This window comes from Perca flavescens, chromosome 17 (genome assembly GCF_004354835.1).
Source record: "Perca flavescens isolate YP-PL-M2 chromosome 17, PFLA_1.0, whole genome shotgun sequence".
NCBI lineage: Eukaryota > Metazoa > Chordata > Actinopteri > Perciformes > Percidae > Perca > Perca flavescens.
This window is the reverse complement of record NC_041347.1, coordinates 20,986,586-21,005,548: the sequence shown is the minus strand read 5'-3', so window position 1 is coordinate 21,005,548 and position 18,963 is coordinate 20,986,586. Positions and strand designations below refer to the sequence as shown.

Sequence of the window (18,963 nt, the reverse complement as noted above, 5' to 3'; positions counted from 1 at the left end):
AAAGAGACCCCACTCAACATGAGCAAGTTTGGGACAGTGATGATGAGATAGAGCAGGATTAAATGAGAAAGTAAAAGAAACCCTAAGAGGTATCAGCATGTGAGTGTGTGTGTTAGTAACCTTGTATCAGTGTGTCATTGTAACCTTATGAACTCAAGTGTTGGTCTGGGGGTCTCTAATTAGGAACGGCTGATGAACGACCATACATTACGTGAGAGCGGGTGCCTGTGAGTGCGTATCCCTGCATGTATCAATCTGTGACTATGCAGCGCGGTTGTCAGCGTGGTACGGAGATTGTCTCAGCCTGGAGAAAGTGCAGGTCTAGCCTTGGTCATGTTGATGGAGGGGCGGCACTTCAGAGGCTCCAGGACCCCATGGCACCAGTCTCCCCAGTCCCCCAGACAGACTGGGAGCATCTGGGCTCTGTCAGCGCCTCTGGCCCCCGCAGACTCCGATCTATATGACGGGGGAGAGGAGTGGATTGGATCAGGGAGAGGGAAAATATGAGCCAGATTCCTCAGCCTTGTACAAAATGCATGCTTGGCTCAGTTAGCATGTTACATGTGTGTATGTGTGTGTATTGCTGCATTAAGGCCTAAAAACAGGTCATAGTGATTAATTTTGTATGATGTGAGATAGGGCGTTATTGATTAGCGACTAACATTGGAAAGGTCCTCTCTGTAAATCGTCCAATTAAGCTTTAATTAAAAGTTTGCAGCTAAAAATATGCAAAGCCTGTTCTGAGCGAAAAAACATCAAGATTAGACTGACAGATATCATTCCAGTTTCCTTATGAAAGCAAGCAGTGATTTGATCAAGTGGATATAGTTCCTAAGCTCCGCCACATGGAAACTGATACACACACACACACACACACACACATACACACACAAGACTAATTAATCCATACACTAAATTAGGAATATAAATTCTGGTCCCAATTTAACAAGGTCAGTTTTAACTTTAACTCCCTTTACACTTTATTTAACTGTGTTGGAGAAAAAAAATGAAAAAGGGGCCCTATCAATGTGCTTCGCTTATTATGATTGACGATTGATGATTAAGTCCTCCAGCTGACACACACCACCAAAGCCGGTGAGTTGGAATTGGATGTGACACATACACAGTTCTGCGTGTTAGGTAATTCGTTGACGAGGGGCCAAATTCATTTATGGAACAGCGGTATTGGCAGGCATGGACACTCTCTGCAAAAACAACGATAATCACAGAGGTTTGGCGCGGCGTGACAAGGACTCTTCAGGGAAAGGCCCTTACACGCTGCTTTGTTGGCCGTTCCTCCCTAAGATGGAGGGAAACATCCGCCACTGTTCTTAAGATGAGAGTCGCTCAGACCAGGAGGAGAGAGGTTTATGTAAGGTGTGGATGATGTTTAAAGGGCTTGATTAGCACTTGTTGGGTCTATTTTGATGAAATAGTGGTTCATTACAATATCTGGAATGTATAGATTTTTATGTGTAAATATAAATTTAGCTTTAACTTTTTGGGGGAAAGCACTAAGTGTTTTTTTTTTTGTGCGGAATTGATGAAATAAAGGCTCTGATAAATCCTCTGTAATGAAACATGAGGGGGACCCTGTCTCAAGCCATTTAATCTCTTTTCGCATTCTCCATTTTTTCTGCTAATGAGCCTTATTGACAATCAAACAGAAGCTGTCATCCCCCAGGATGCAACACTCCCAGCCCCTGCGTGTTTGTCATAGTGTCCTGGCAATCAGAGCTGCCTGCAAGACCAGGCTGGCAGTTAGTGGTTCTCACAGCAGCACTGCCTGAAAATGGCACACTTCCTGTAGAGTTGCAGCTGCCACCTCTGCTACTTCCATTACTTTCTATAGCATGCAGATGTTGTATCAACATTCCCTGCCAAGGGGACTGCAATAACTGTGAGATTCATGCCATGTTTCAGAGGCACGTCAATTTCTCAAGTGGCACAATTAAAGAGGGAAATACAGTACCAGGTTTTTTACAGGCGCTGAAATCGGAAAAGGGCTTTTTCACTTTTTTTCCAAAGGGGGGCTGTTTCATAAGGGTTCAGAAATCCACCCGATTTTTACTGCCCTTTTCCTGAGTTGAACTGCTCTGTGAGCCTTTATGCGGCAGACCTGTCGTGACCCACAGCGGATATGGAAATGGGGCTAAGGTTTTATGGGCCAAACGGATTGGACACAGTCAAGCTCAGGGGGCATGAATATTGGATGTTATTTCTGCTCCCTTTTTATGTAATCCATTGCCAATACATTATTAATAGATGATATCATATCCAGAACTACTGGACAAAGCACTACAGAGGGGTACTATGAAAGGAGCTCTATGTGGTAGAGACTATGGCAGAAAATATAGTTCAAGTGATATTATTTTATCACCGTAGCCTAACATTCCCTGACCAGGCAATCTTTACAGTGTAATGTTTGGACTAAGTGAAGTTCATAGAAGGAAAATATAGTGAATACTGTATTTCTACCAGCAGTAAATCCTGCATTTGTGGGTTTGAAATGCACTGAAACATTGATGACGTATCAAATGACACCCAAATACAAGTTTAATGGATTTTTGAAGCACTGGGATACTTTGCTCATCCTCCTTGACTGCAGCGAGTGAAGTGGAAATCTTTGCGAGGATCTAGAGTTTTCCTTGCAAAGCTGACTCCCAGTGTACAGTAGCAGGGGAGCAGTGTCTTATCTGATGTACCGATTCACAGTCAGGAGACTGCGCTAATGTGGGACTGTTTTATAGAAAAGCGTCGGATTCCCTGTTTTGATTCAAATGTGGAATTGTACAGAAAAAGGTCAGACTTCCTATTTTAATTCATTGTCATCTCAAAGTTATGATCTCTAGTTGTGCAGTTTTAATGAGTCGGAGGCACAGCAGCAGAATCCCTCTCATGTATAAACTTCACGAGAGTTGCAACCACTTTTTTTCCCCTTCACAGAACACATCACTCAGCGGTTACACAAATCCTGTCTGTCCGAGAGCAAATCCTTAAAAAGTACTTCTCAGCACTGCCCATCGAGCAGAGAAGATAAACTATCTTCCACCTTTTAGTTTTACGGCCTGTCTTGATACTGTATACATATTGGCAGAATGTATAAGCCCCCTCAATAAGAGTTACATAGGGAGTTGATGTGTAAGGTAATATTCTCTTTTTAAGGTCAGTTTGAATTGTTTTTTCTCATGGGAAACGGCAGATTGATAAAGAGCAAACAAAACCTCTTTTCTGAATGCTTGTCCTCCATGGCCTCAATGAAGGTTTCATTCCTTTATATCATCCAGCCCAATTCCCAGCATGCACGGCCATTGTGGCTCTTTCAACTGGAGCTCTCCATTGACTGGCTCATTGTCCGGCCGCTCTTTTGTGTGTGCTATCACCGGAGCACAATCTTTCACCTGAACAGCACAGGAGTGCAGCCTGGTCACGTAAAGCTACTGAGTCACCCCTGTAGATGCCAGGCTGCACAATTAACCCGGCACTAATTAAGAAACGTTCAGTCCGTATAGTGTATATCAACTTTTAAAACTCTCCAGTGATGCTTGTTAATAACGCGGTTATTAGTCATGCTCAGGCAGCCTGCGTCAGACAGAGATGTTCAATATTACCGCTCAGGCTTATATTATTGAAAGGAGTTTTTTTTTTTTTTTTTTTAAATATAACAATGCACGAGCAGATGTTTGAAGCATAGCCCTCGGCAACACTAGGCTAGTTAAGATCGATATTGCTCTCAATATTTCTTTCCTTTGACAGATAACCAGTACTGAGGAAAGTCTTGATAAGAGTGGCAACATATGGATGTGGCGAGCCTCGCTTTCTTTTGATTGCGTGACCCCCTGACCTTTGCCTGTGTTTGAGAGGGAGGCAGCCACATGGTACGGTGGGGGTCTGTCAGGCTCTGGTTATGGGGCATTATTGACCCAGGATTTATAAATATTTAATGCACACATTAAGATCATGGTGGAGGGTGGCCATTAGAGTTCTCCAATAAAGAGGCTCTCACAATGATTGAGTGGTGTGGCAGAGCTAGCGGCTGGTCATTGGGTACAGAGAAACCTGCTGAGACAATATACTGTACCTCGAGCCTGCCTGCAAGGCTTCAGAGCTCTTAAAACTGGCAACAACGGAGCAAACTTGGCGTTTTTTGATTGTACTTTTACGCTCAGAATTCTCAGAAGTCTTATTTTTTTTTTTTTTTTTTTTTACTTTGCTCTGTTGGTTGTTGTTTCTGCGATGGGACTTTTTTCTTGGTTTCGTGTATTGGGCAGTTAAGTCTAAATAAATATACAGTTTGTGCAACATTTTGTCATTGAATAACAGAGACAGCAGTGAGCAAGGCAATAGATCCAAACCTGTGTATGTGTGTATCTGAAACAGATAATGCAATGTCAGGAAGCAGATATGTGGCAGTTGTTATCAGACACATTGGATTATCGAGGGAATGATTTGAAGCACAAGGCGATCGCAGCTGAAAATTAAATCGCTCTTTTGAGTGCATCTGTCCTTTGCGCTATCAGCAACTCCTGGACTATCTCCCGTTGCCGTGAGATCTGTGCATGCTGGCTGACATAATAAGCTGTGATATGCTGATTGCCACTCAGGATTGCCGTTGTTTAATTGTGCATTAAAGGCAGAGGTGGCCTCGGACAATGTTGCCTTGATGAGAAATTGACATTTTGTGACCTGCTCTCCGCGACCACTCAGGATGCCAGATAAGATGCTCAGTTGTTTTTAAGGAGAACCACCATTCTTCCCTCAAACACTTCTATCCTTCTGTTTGACCCACTTGATGAGTATAGATTTCACAGGGCCCCCCCCTTTCAGCGCTCAAACTATAAGAGGTTCAAAACGATACCAGCCCTTATAGACAAAGGATAACCTTGCTCTTTCAATGTATTGATTCTTTATTAACTAGGTGGCTTAATGCAATGAAATGAGGGATTTGAATGAGCCCCATTTGGGGTGCTTTGAATAAAAAGCTTGCACTGTTTATGAATGACTACAAAGAACCTTTGAAGCACCACAGATGCAGGATATGCTGATACAAAGACCAGTATGAATATGTCACAATGTCAGAGTGCTTTGCTGAAAGAATATGAGTATAGAGCAGTTTTCATCTTTTATGGATGTTACACTTTTCCACAGGTTTCAAACAGTTATCTCTATGGCAAAGTCTAAACACTACAACTTACAGACGAATCACAGGTTTGTCTTCAGAAGTTTCTACTGTCTTTTTTTCTTTGTTCTGATTGTCAGTTTGTCTGCCAGCCAAACTGTACTTAAAACTGAAGAAGTCCACAGTTGAGGAGCTATTGTGTTTTTACTGAAAATTTTAATAAAACATCACTTATTCATTTCTGTTTCCATTCCAAATGTTGACATTTTTAAATTTTCTTCCCTGTAAACACATGTAAGCTATGTGGCAGAGTCATAAGTGGTGAGTAAAAATGACTTCTATACATTCTACAAAACAGAAAAAAATACAACCACAAATGGAGTGTTTTTTTTATCTCCAAGGTTGTCCCTCATGCACATTAGTCTCTATTGGATCTTAACAACTATCATATGGGTCACAAACAATTTATTTGACAATACAACCAACAAAGTTTTCTCCAAAATGGTCTGTATAGATAATTTAAAATCAATATAAAAATAAACAATGAAGTTTGACTTCCCCTTTAAAAAATGGACAGAGAGTCTTGACGGAGTAACACAAATTTTTGAGGATACACATGAAATATATGCACATTGCATTTCATCAAATACAAAAAGAAAACAAATGAAGGCAACAGTTCTTGGCTGAATTATCTGTGCTGCATCACTATATTAAGGGCATGACGATTAATACATACATAATGAAAAGCAATATACAAAATTTCAGAGATAAATACATTATTTATAGTTGATATGTTACAAAATTTCCCTCAGTGAGCGCAAGTGTGTATTTGAACAGAAATATGACGATGAACTACTATACTCCTACATTCTCAATGGATTTTAATTTTGTTTTTTAAATGTTTTTTGTTGATCTAAAAGAACATGAAAAAGACAGATGTATAAATATTTAGCACAAGTTTGGCAATATCACAATAGTCTACAATTTTTAACCACATATAAAACACATAAGGGAGTTGGAGCTAGAAGGGGGAGACTGCTCCTCATCAACAAGAAACAGACTTCACAGTAGCCTAGGAATGCATTAATATACAGTGCTAGCAAAAAAGTTGAAAAACATGGCAAAACACACTTGCTTAAAAGGAAGCTCTAGACATGGAAGTACATCATATTCATCAACAGAGCAGTGTTTTGCACACATCAGTGTGCTTGTTGAATCAAGAGGATTTTTTTTTTTACTTTTGAAGATGATTTCTAGCTACAATAAATTACAAAATTTAAGTTAAAATGCAGGAATGAAACATGATACAACCTTACCCACCCAGCCCAACCCCTTTTACTCGTATTTGTTGTACTTTTATGATCAATTTTCTACATTATATATCTCATATAATTTCCAGTTGAAATTCAAACTGTCTTGGCCCCTGTGTATTTTTCTCACACATAAAAATACAAAAAGTCACATTATAAAGACACACAACTGTTGTGAATCTATTAAAAGAGAGTTGAAACAGAAAAACAATTTCTGAAGTTCATTGGCAAATGTACTGTACATCAGTGTTTTTACTTTACAACCAGATGGTGAGTCCACAGAGTCCCTTCCAGTATTGAATGTGTGGTTGATTGGACATATCCAAGGCCGAAGCACAACCCGACAGGTATACAAAATAAACCCTTCATCATCCCGTGTTTTCTTCAAGGGTGATCAAATGGGGAGGGAGAGGGGAGGGGGGGGTAGGGGGGGAGATAAACAAACAAAAAAATCCCACAGAAAAAAATATATTGTTCCTCATGAAATCCTTTTTTTCTGCAGGTTTGCAAAAGTCATTTAAAAGAAAAAAAAACGACATTTTTTTTTTTTTTTCATCTTTAAAGACAGAACAAGCGGTTGACTATACATTACACCAGCGTTTTTGCCGTGTGCTTCTGTGAAGTGGTAATGTGAAGACTGGTGCTTGAGATGATAAAAGTGCATTTACATTGGAGGGACAACCAGGCCGGACATGGCTGGAAAATAAAACAGAAGGAAAAAAAAGATTAGTTTATTTGCTAAAAACAGATATGGATATAAATATTAAACATTTATTTTGTAATTTGGTGTAGGTGTGCATGCATGCGTGTGTGTGTGTGTGTGTGTGTGTGTGTGTCTGTGTGTGTGTGTGTGTGTGTGTGTGTGTGTGTGTGTGTGTGTGTGTGTGTGTGTGTGTGTGTGTGTGAGTCCAGCCATCTGACTGCACAAGTGCGTGAATGTATGCCTTAATGTGCCTGTTTGCGTATGTGCCTGTGAGTGTTTGCCGTGTCGGCCAGCCTGCTGCTGCACGTCCTCCTAACGGGGCGAGTTTAAAAACCTCCCTCCTGCTCTGACATTTCAGCCCCCAGCATGCCAGTCTTGCTATGTGTGATATTTCTCCTGGCGTTGGGGTAATGGCAAACAGTGGCCCAGACTCCCAGGAGACACAGCCGTGGTGACGGCAGAGCAACAACACGGTCACTTCCCACAATGCCACAATGCTACAGTACTAGACACTCCTCAGACTCCCCTCAGATTCCTTCTATCGCTTTCTTTCCTCCCCTCATCTCTTTATCCTTCCCTCTCCAACACTGTACAGCACATTAGTCCTTCATTTCCACATTTCCCAAGTCGTGCCTCTGTGTCATTATCTAAGAGAGATTAGGGAAGATCAAAGGTAGCTTCCGTTATTTTACCAAGACCATCTGCTTAGGATATCATTAGCAACTGTACCTCACCCTTAGAGTTTATATATTCAGTACTTTCACACGTTTTAACAATTAGGCGACTAGTGAAGTGCTGGGATGATATATTATTATATTGCTCTGAGTATATTTGTAGAGTCATGGTTGAAATGCTTTTAAGTTTGCCAGCGCAGATGATGGCAAGGCATTGCTCATTAATTTCTGCACAACATGTATTAATAAGTATGAACGTGTAGCAAGATGAACTTTAATTTCCCACTTCATTAAGCCCAATGTTATTAATCTTGGGGCACACACTACGGCTAAGCTTGTTTTCAAAGTAATCATGTTGGTCATGACACATGCACAAAACCTAATAAACATAATTACTAAAACAATTCGGGGAAGGTCTTTTCCTGCGACATCAGAGGGGATCATTTGTATAAAAGGGCAACAAGGATGTATGTTTGCGTTGCACAGACGTGAGACGGCGCTTGCAGTCCTATACTTGCATGTGTGTGTGTGTGTGTGTGTCGTGTGTGTGTGTGTGTGTGTGTGTGTGTGTGTGTGTAAAGGCATGCTCTGTGTGAGTGTGTGTGAGTGTGAACTGTAAGGTGTAAATTGGCCTGTCAAAATGCATATTATATTTGTAATGATTAATCCCTCACCAAACCGGACAGAGGCCTGAGCAGCGGTATCTGACCAGTAGTCCGTAGGGAAGGGATGAGGGGGTGAGGGGGGCTCACCTTGCAGTCCGTTGCCGTTGGCGCTGGTGCAGGAGGGGGGTGGGGAGGCCTGGGGTCGGACCACAGGGGCGAAGGCGCTCTTTTGTTTAACTGCAGAGACGATAGGGAGGGAAAGGAACGAGGGAGGGGTGAGAGTGAGAACGTGCTGTGAGTAGTGCTGGAGAGGGAGAGGGCAGTTAAGGTAAGGCTAGGATAGTATTACTGCCAGGGGGGATACATGATCAGTACTCACAGGCCCCTACCATCAACATCTTGTCCGGTTGAACAAATACACGTGGCATATGGTGAAGTACACATAAAAATGAATATTCCTGCTACTCTACGCTACATGTGTGTTCTCCGAAGTACTAAAACTAAACAAGCCCCCGTGAATGAATAGTAATATATTATCACCATCAATAATGTTATAACCCTGTCAGAAGTGATTCATAGAAGTGAAAACGAATGTGGGAGCTGGAATTAAATCAGCAGCAGCTTAGTGCTACTACAGCGTGCGATAGTGGCAAGCTACTCACTTCCATATGGGGAGTTGGCAGAGGATCCGTTGAGGAACCCGGGGGAGCTTGGCACTCCTAGGTTCATACCGGCATTGCCGTAGCCATTCATGCTGTTGCTGACGGAGTTGTAGCTCGACTGCTGCGGGGTGCTGCTGGAGATGTAGCCCCGGGGGGACACGCTGCTGGTGTTCCGGCTGTAGCCCACTGAAAAACATGGGTGGAAGATAGAAAGGGAAATTAATTTCATTCATTTCTTTCCTTCGGTACAGTATTTACCAGGGAAATGTGCACTGATTACAGTAAATGATAATGGGGATTTACAGCTGCAATCTAACATTTTTATATCAGCACATACTGCAGATGCCAGTTTAAAAAAAAAAAAAAAGAATGTGGCACTTAATTGAACCCTTTAACTGCCTGTATTATAGGTAAGGATGGAGGTAGTGAACTCAGTGTTCAAAAAAGTAATTTCTATCTATTTTCGCATTTTAATGAGTGTAATTGAACCATTTCTCATTTTGCTGCAAAACCCTGGAATCCCCTCAAGGACCCCACTTTTAAGAACCACAGAGTTATACCCTAAATCACATACCTTGGTCATTCCCTTGTGACTCAGACACATTGACTGCTAGCTGGCTGCTGAAGGAGTTGACTCCCATCATGCCGTGGGAGGCTGTGTTCGCGAGAGAGGGGATCTGGTTGTGGTTGCGGGGAACGCTGTACAGGGCCTCGGCGATGTCAGCTGCCCTCTTCAGAATGATCTCCTGGAAAGCGCAGAGAAGGCAGAGGTTTTGTTATTTATGGTTGTTTTTTTTTATAGCTGTGCTGTTGCTTTGATGCATGGTTCATGGCTATATGGTTAACTCACAATGCATGTAGCCTACATTGTTCCAGATATAGTGATGAAAATACCCTTTGGTGATACTATCAGTGAATTTGCAATGGTTTCTTATTTAGCAGAGGTACTGTATAAGGAGCTGTGTGGATACGGACCTGATTGTTGTGGGGCATTCCATACAGGGCTTCGACGAGATCAGCCGCCCTCTTCAGTAGCACCTCCTGATGAGGAAAACAGGGAGTGTAAATGTTAAGACCCAAAGAGATCATGGTTGAGACCCCAGTGGTCCATACAGTAGCAAACAATATCAAAAACAACATTACACGGCAGGGTCGTAGAGAGCTTTAGAAATGTTTACATATTCAATCGCCTAAATAAAAGCCACCCTGATTTAAGAGGCACCGGTGCTGCATTTACACAGCACTACCACTTTGCTCCTTCCAACCATGCAGAGCAGTGAATAATGTTCCCTATCTTAATTAAACTGGCATAGTCCTTTAAAAACAACACCTCACCCCTGATTCTGGGCTTCACGTTTGCTCTGTAGTTCAGCGCTGAGTCCCCTCTCTTCAGAACAATAAAGTGAATTAGCTCTGGGTTAATCTAGTTCTGTTGTAATGACATTAAGGAATTTTTCAATTAACCTCTTTGACTGGCTGTTGCAAAGGACTTCACAAATGACTTCCCATCCAGCAAGAGCTGGGTGCTTGTGCCTTGGGGACACGGATGCTCAGGATGTGGTCTTATCCATGTCTGCATGCTTGCCCCCGCTTGACAATGCGGATTAGCTGTGTTGCTTTGGCTCTTAACACTGAAAATGAGTTGGCCCTGGATCCTGTTCCCCCCACTCTGTTTCGGGCTTCCAGCTAGGTGGGGTTTGGCCCGTTCGTGTGTCTTTATCTGCTCTTTGAATTCAGCACTTACAATTAAATCCCTCTCAAGCAACCAGACTGCTGTCTTTGTTTTCTATAATACAGAAGGCAATATGCTCTATGAAAACCCTCTTCTTCTTTTAGAGTGCATTTAATCTGACAAAGGCAAGTTGCAGACATGACTGTTGCGTGTGTTTTTTAAAATGCCTGCTTGTTGTCACCTGCTGTAGAGCAGAGATTTGTCGACTACGCTGTTAGAACCCTGGTTAAAAGCAATGCAAATCTGTCACCAGAAACATCTCAGATGGCGCTTGTTTTCTTCCCACATTCACTGTGTTTTCTTTTGCAGGCCTCGGTAATTTGTCTGAAGTGTTCCATCACTTGGCAATAGCAGTGTGGGATTAAGACGGCAGCTGCCGTAAATGAATGTAAACACAGCCTTCGCGCCTTCAAACAGCGGCCTCCAAGACTTGGCCTGCATTTCCAAAGCACAGCGTATGTAGTGTGTACGGAGTGTGCGTATGGGCCCTTTCATCCTGAGGAGCATATCTACCACAGTCCTTGATTTATCAAGATGAATCACTGTAGAAGCCACTTCCAGCGTATGCCATGCTCTCTTATAGAAACATATCGCTTAATCCACCCCAAGCTATCGGATGGGTGGCTCTTAGAATGGGCATTTACCTCTGAAATTGGTGTGTATGCTCAACGTTGCATGCATCTAGTTTGCATACAAATAAAGAATTATGGTTGTCGTGAGGCAGGTAGACTAAATGAGAGGACCAGCTGTCTTGATGTGTTCTCATCAGGCAGAACAGATTTCTCTCTCTCTTGCTGAGTGAGATAAAGTGGTTTTCTTTCTTTTTGTCTGCAGTTAATAATTACCAATAATCTATTCTATCATATTTCAAGATCTTCTACATGGCTCTCAATTTTAAACAACAATTAAAGCAATTAAGACTGTCGCGTTCGCAAGCCATGTTTCATTCTCTGTAAAACGTCCTCTCCCTCCTTGTCCATATGGTACTTTGCAGCAGTGACATAAGGACAGCTTGGAAAAAGGAGGAGAGAAAACGATATTGCCTCTCATCCTTAATCTGTCGTTTACCGCGTGGTGTCTTAACTAACCAAGCTGACTCGCACGGCTATGCTTAAGTGCAACCTAGTCATATCCGAGGATGATGAGAAGTGCTGCACCCAATCAAGGAAGAAGTTTGTTTTCTTCTGACGAGACGCTTTCATGCATATCAGCTCACGCTGTGAATACGATTAACACGGAATAGTGTTCTGAGGGCATTTCCATGTAAATCTCAATACTACTCCTGCATAAGTGTAATTGGCTTTCTTGTCATGGAGACATATCAGAACACGCCATGTTAAATTGAAACAATTAAAGGCCTCAAATGATTTCTGTTGTTCTGTGACAAATGCGTGACAGATTTCTGCTATTGTTTGCCTCGCTTTGCATAAAGGTCTTGTGTTCAACAACTGTTTAAATGGATCTGCTCAGATGACAGATCACCTCCGATTTAGAGGTCTTTTTTTGTTATTGCAGAGAAAAAAAATTAGAGGAAGCCATAACAAATTATGTTTCATAAAGAATATCTAACAATAAGGAGAAGTGGTCTAAAACAGCCCAAATGTGATTCTTCAAGCACTAGATTAACATGGATGTTGTATTTATATTATCACAGTTAATAAAAGAGGGCCTAGGTTATGTAGCTTGGAGTGCTAATGCCATTATAAAACTGTAAGGCAATTACTCTGTTAGCTCTAGCCTGAGGTAATGAATGCATTTAGAAGCATAGGGCCATTAGATGAAGGTACTTCAAAGAGCACAGGAAGAGAGATTCATTTAAATACATGGGTAATTGCTTGACATGAACACATTTGTAATATTTTCTCCTTGTGGATTACACAAAGAATTGGAAAAGAATGGGCTTATGCTCATTTTGGAAGGAAAGAAAGGAATCCAAAGCAATCAGCTTAATAATAAAACAATATTGAGTTTCCACTTTTAATTTCATAATGAATCTAATTTGTTACAGAAGAGAGAAATTGAGTGTGATATAATGTGATATCCAGTCTATTTGTCCATTACTGCCAGAGGGCACAAAATGGTATTATAAATTGTCTTTTTTATATTATGAATAGAAAATTGTTTTATAACAAGATCTTAAAAAGGAGGGTGAATTCCAAAGTCTCTCTTCACTTAACGCAATGCCCGCAAACCAATCTCCTTTCTCATCACTTGACTGCTCACACTTATTACTTTCATATTCACCCTGGACTTTGCATTGAATTTTTATATCTCCACTCCTCCCACAGGGTCAGACTGTCATCTACGATGTTGTCTTAGAATTACGAGGTAAACTTCAATCAGAGGCAGCTTCCCCCCTTTTTTCTCTGTGTAGCAACAATATTAGCGTGCATCCCTTGCTATCCATGAGCACTCCCATATTGGCTTTCTGTCTCCTTACAATTACCACGTGTCTTACTGGTCCCAGGGAGAAGGCTGGTGGAAATCAATATAGCGCAGTAATATTATCAACTGGAGGGTGAAGTCATGGGAGGGGGGGGTAGAGGCGGTGAGTGGACTTGGTGTCGATTTGCCTTTCTGCTAATGCACACCGTGCGTCCTCCAGCTTTATCATCTTTTTATAGAGTCTCCCAACATCACCTGCACCCAGTAATGGCTGTTCTCTATATGCTGTTTCTGTTCTCATTCCAAATGTACATGCAAGCGTCAGCCTGCCGCGGGCTGTTTTATTGGGAATGTGCTTTTGACCCCGTGAGCTGACCCTCAGATGGCAAGCTTAACAATGACGAATCACTTGGTGGGATCATTTACATGCCCCCTGAACCCCATATTTGGGTCCATTAGAGAGCAAATCAAATATTTATGTTGTTTATTGGAAGTGCAGGGTTTCATCTCACTCTGTGATTGTTTCATGCAAAGGCCGGGAGACTGTGCTATATTAAGTGTATGCACACCCAGGAAACTAATCTTGGGTTCAGTGTCAAAATCTGTCTCACAGCCAACAACGCTTTGTATTCAAGGAAAGAAGTAAGGCTTCTTTGTAATAAAGCTGTGTTTAACATTGTTGCTCTCTTTGTTTTAAAGATGTGGATTTCACAAAGACACTGACTTTATAAAATGGAAACAGTGTAGCTAGATTGACCAGTGATGCCTGCGGAGACAGAAAGCCATGTGGATATTAAAGGCAAGTGTACTTTACCTTTTGGTCTACGTTTACAGTTGAAATTAGAGTAACATTTCATGTCTAGGTGTTGTTTCCTGTCTCCACAGGGACTGAGTCTAATTGAAACACTTCATATACTGAACCAGGGACTAGCTGTGATGTTCCATTTCTCCACATTGCCTTGGTCAAACATCTAGAGCTACCACACAGTCTGTTCTTTATTAAATTGTCCGTTGGATGTTAATGATAATACTGTGTTGCATGCTGGGATTTAATAGATAAGGTCTTTAAAGGTTTTACAGTATTATTAAAACTCTGAGGTGGCCACCACTTTACCACATGCCAAGGGGTTTTGAATGTACTAATCAGTTATATTATTACACTTGACACATCTGGAACGTCAGTCACCGGAATGGTTACTGGCAGGGTGGCAATTAGTGAAAACACAGATAGATTTTATCAATAGGAAATGGAGAGAGTAAGAGAATCAAAGGGAATGGTAAGAGTAAAAGAATCAAAGAGTTTCTGCAGGGGAGGGAAATAACAAAAAAACATGTGCACCTTAGTTTTCATGCTCAGGTCTTTCAATATGGCAGCCTATTTATGTGCCACATCGGTGTGTCTAAAGATGATGTGGCTTTCAACTCCTTCACCCAGGTTCAAAAGAAAACAATAAGAAAGCCAAAGCATAATAACATGCAGTCTTTGTCTATTAGCTGCAGTAAGACTAGGGGGTTTACGGCACAGGGTTCTGTAAACAAAAGATTAAACCAAATCGAGCTGCAGAAAATGAAAGGAAAACATGAGTGGGGTAATGAGGGTGCAGACGTCGTTTCTGACCAGATTACCATCTCCACAGACTACTGGAGAGGAAAACGCCTGATTGAGCTATTTTACCACACAGAGAGTTTACGCCTCTCTCCACACACAAAACCAATACCATTACCACGCTGGTTAGTGGGTAAGCCACATATGTGAAGCAAAGCAGTTACGGTTTGGGGTCACAGTGCTCTGCCTTGATGGTAATGTTGTTTTGTTTATTTGTCACATTCAGAGTATTAAGGCATTATAACCCAGACAGCTCCGTCTAATTGCTGTTCTGTGTTTTTCCATGCTGCAGAGACACTGTACTGACCTTTGGTAACCTCTCAGGATCGCCGGGGTGTCGGGGGATGACCTTCTGCAGCCTCTGGAAACCATAGTCGATGGTTGGCTCATTCAGGGCTGAAAGAAAGAAAAGGGAAAATGAAAATTAGAACCATTTCAGGACTCATTTTGTCAGAGACAGGAAGAAACTAATTGAGAAATCTGTTGGAGTTTACAGAACAAAAGTCATTTCAGAATGCCTAATTTCAAAGAGACCTCAGGGGCAAGACAATGTTTTATGAAATATCCAGGGGGGGCATGTGATGGAAACTGACACGGGTTCCTCTGACACTTGTTTCACCAAGTGTTATTCCATTAACAGCCGTGATGACCTACATCAGTCTGAGAATCCTTCAGAGGGACCCTCCTTCTTTTTATCTGCTTCAGAATATTGACTACAGCAAACTACATAGCGGGGGTCTTTTAATCTAACCGAGCTTTAATAATCTGTGAAAGGCTGTCCACACATTGATCTAGTGTAAGTTGCTGTCATTTCACCCTTCTGCACCAACTGTACTGCAACACTGGGCCCGTGAAATACGGCAGCAGATCCCATGGAGCCATTAATCTCTCCCACCCCTCAAATAGTAATCTGGGGCATGAGGCATATTGGGCGATGAATCAGAGGCACAAAGTAAATGAATCATAACCCAGACTTTGGTGAGATCAGGGCGTTTTATGTCTGACAGTCCTAATGGGTAATTAAAGGCTTCCTTACAGCTCCGCCTGATTCTAAACAATCATGTGCACACTCAGAGGCAGGACCAGGCGAGGGAGGGAGGGCAGAGGAGAGAAGGAGGGGAGGAAAGGAGGAGAGCAGTGTAAAGGGGGAAGGAACGACTTAATAGAGAACATCACTTCTCAATGTAGATATCATTTTCAGGAGAGTAACTCCGTCGAGCAAGGCGCTTCATAAATCAATGGCTTTCTATGGAGACTAATAAGAGCTGCCTGCCTCTATTCATTGTTCAGCCTGTAATTTGGCCCATCACTCATTACTCAGCATGTAATTTCAGCATTACCACCGCACAGCTCGCTGAACCTACTGAACACCAGAGAATGTGAAAGCAAGCAAACGCGCCCCCCCCCCCACACACACACACACACACACAGGCAGGCAGGCAGGCAGGGCCACAGAAGCACGAGCCGGGGACTCACGGCAGGAAAACGAACAATCATGTGTCTTACTCCTTCTTTTGTTCCCTCTCATCTAAATACACATGCATGCATGCTCACACGCTCACATACTGTACCTACTCACGCATGTATACAGCAGTCATGTACAACACACATACGTACAATCGAACACATGCACCCCTTCTGCCAAAACCTGAATACAGTAATTGCCAGCTCGACCGTGATCACATGGAGCAATTATGTGTTCAAGCATGGACAATGCGAGGTGCTAATCGATAGCAAGGATCTAGCTTGCAAATACAGTGGTATTCAGCCCTACTGGCCAGGCACACCTGAATAAACCCCACACCACAACAACATACACTGCTGGAAATCTGATTTGACATGTCATCATGCGTCCCGAAACGACAAAGGTCCGCTTCGGAATGTGGGTGAACGCCATCTTCTCCTTAATAAAGGATTGATCTGCCGTATTGATTGTACATGACAAGGCTGTAGCAAGGAATTTGCCCCCTTTCTTTTGTTATTTCCACCCCCTTTCTTATCTATGCACTCTGGCAGTCCGGTACATGTGTACACACACGAGCATGCATATATGTGTGTGTGTGTGTGTGTGTGTGTGTGTGTGTGTGTGTGTGAGTGAGTGCATGTGCCCGGCTGAGAGAGTGTATGTGCACGGCAGCCCTGCCAGACCCCGCTGCTCAGTGTGATGTAAATTGTGTATGTGTAAAAAGCACTCCATAATCAGGCCATCCATCATCAGAGGCTGTCAGTGGGCTCTCTCAGGGTGATACATCACGCTTTCCTGTCCTCTGCCTCAGCTGGGGCCTACACAACCCGCCAGGCATGCTGGGAACACAGCCGGAGAGAGGTACAGTACAGGACGAGACCTAGGTTTGGAGAGGTTTTCTGTTTGATGTGCCTTTCCAATGATAATGATGCCCCACTGTAAATGCGGACCTAAGAATTATGATGAATGTGATTTGAAGGGTAGGGTATCCTGTACAATTAAAGAACACTTTAAACTGAATTGTATCAGCAGTTTTTACAGTTTACCGTATTAAATGCCAACATATGGAGGAATTTAAATGTGTCAAAAATTTAATTTAAACTTGTCTCAGTGTAGGTTTAAAACATGGCTCAATGTTCTGCAGTCGCAGTCCAAGCGTCAGGCATGATCTCGACATGTCGCCATCTCATCTATCATGGAGATGATCTTTGTAACAACCCCGGCGTAATGAAATTGGTGACACAGACCGCCATCTGCTATTGATTTCATGCAAATGCTTTTGACAGCTGATGGAGACTTGCATTAGTGCTAAACGGTGCTGTCAGTTGATGAGTTGACAGTTTTGTAGTCATAGCATGTACACTGGTTCAGACAGACAATGTCAATAATCCTGTAAGAGCTGCTGATGATATATACTGAGCACTTATATTCAATCCGGACAATAAATGTGTTATGTGTGTATTCATCGCAGCGCCCCGCACATTTTTTCTTCCAGGCAAAGATTTTCTTTCATCTGCTGAGCTTCTACAAGAGTCATTGGGACTGCTCTATTACTTTTTCTTACACCACACACATTGACAGCAGCCTTTGTCCCCTGTTTACACCAACCTCCCCCCCACCCCCCATGTCTTTTTTAATCCTTGGCACATCATTATGTTCTGACTTCACACTCTGTCGTAAACTTTACTTTCTTCTAAAGATATAACAGGCAAATCGAGCTGCTCTCTGATGCCCTTGCATGACTCCATGCATGCCAAAATTAGTTTGGCCCTCCTTGTCCTTCCAACACAATATGGTGAAAAGGGTGGGGTGGGGGGGTGGTAGGAGCGTGTGTGTCCCCCCTTACCCCTCCTGTAAGGGGTCTCAGTCGCTGCAAGGAAACATGAAACCCTCCACACACATCCCATAAATCCTGCACTGGGTGGGGAGTCTAGCCGAGGGGAGGAGGGACAGAGGAAGGTGGGGGGAACTGGGGGGAGGTATGATAGGGGTTGGTGTGGAGGGGGAGGGGGGGTCGCTGGCACGTTCCAGTCACGCCCGCTTCCCAGCTCGCGGCCAATCAATACCACTTTCCTGTTTTAGAGGCGGGTAATTATGAGGTGGAGAGATTGTGTGACCTCTCACCCCTGCTGCATTACTCGCCTGATATTAAGATAAATTGCCTGATTTTGGGTAAACATATGCTGCAATTCAAACTGTCAGCACTGGTTTGCTCAGGGATAATTTGTATTGATCTCCTGGCTTCTTCCCCATTTTGCTTACTGACCTCATGGATAATTAGAGAAAAAGAGACACGGGGAGGTAAGGCAGGGCTTGCATTTGAATACTTTGCAGGAGAGATGAAGAGCACATGTGAAGGGGTACCGAGGGAACATTATGGACTAATAGAATTTTCATTTTCTCTCATTTTCGGTTTAGATTTAGACAGGTTGCATGCTTTGTTCAATTACAACGCTTATATCTGTTTTCCCTACTTACGGTACATATGCAAAGCTATAATTGTTTGTAAATTTGTTTCCGTGGTTTTAGAGATGATTTAACAAAAGTAATGAGACAACAAAGTGACAGCAAATGTTTCAAATTTAACGGCTGATAACTATTGGCAAGAACATAGTCACTGATTTCTTGACAAAGAAAGAGACTTGCTCCTTCCACATGGATGTTTGAGAGACGGTGTTTATGAATATTTCAGTTATTTTCTC

The 18,963-nt window shown here is 42.5% G+C and overlaps 1 protein-coding gene across 3 annotated transcripts in view; it reads right to left on the bottom strand.

The window, feature by feature from the left end:
• Window positions 1-7,010: 7,010 nt before the first annotated feature.
• Window positions 7,011-18,963, bottom strand: part of LOC114571898 (transcription factor COE3) — a 65,664-nt gene continuing 53,711 nt past the window's right edge. The window contains exons 11-16 of one of the 3 annotated variants that reach the window (XM_028603166.1): window positions 15,104-15,192; window positions 10,049-10,114; window positions 9,648-9,819; window positions 9,074-9,259; window positions 8,559-8,648; window positions 7,011-7,125 (exon numbers count right to left, since the gene is read on the bottom strand). In XM_028603166.1, the coding sequence (XP_028458967.1) occupies window positions 7,094-7,125; window positions 8,559-8,648; window positions 9,074-9,259; window positions 9,648-9,819; window positions 10,049-10,114; window positions 15,104-15,192 (635 nt within the window). In that variant the 3' untranslated portion in view covers window positions 7,011-7,093. The remainder of the gene's footprint in view (window positions 7,126-8,558; window positions 8,649-9,073; window positions 9,260-9,647; window positions 9,820-10,048; window positions 10,115-15,103; window positions 15,193-18,963) is intronic. The other 2 variants (XM_028603167.1, XM_028603168.1) reach the window with 2 other exon arrangements.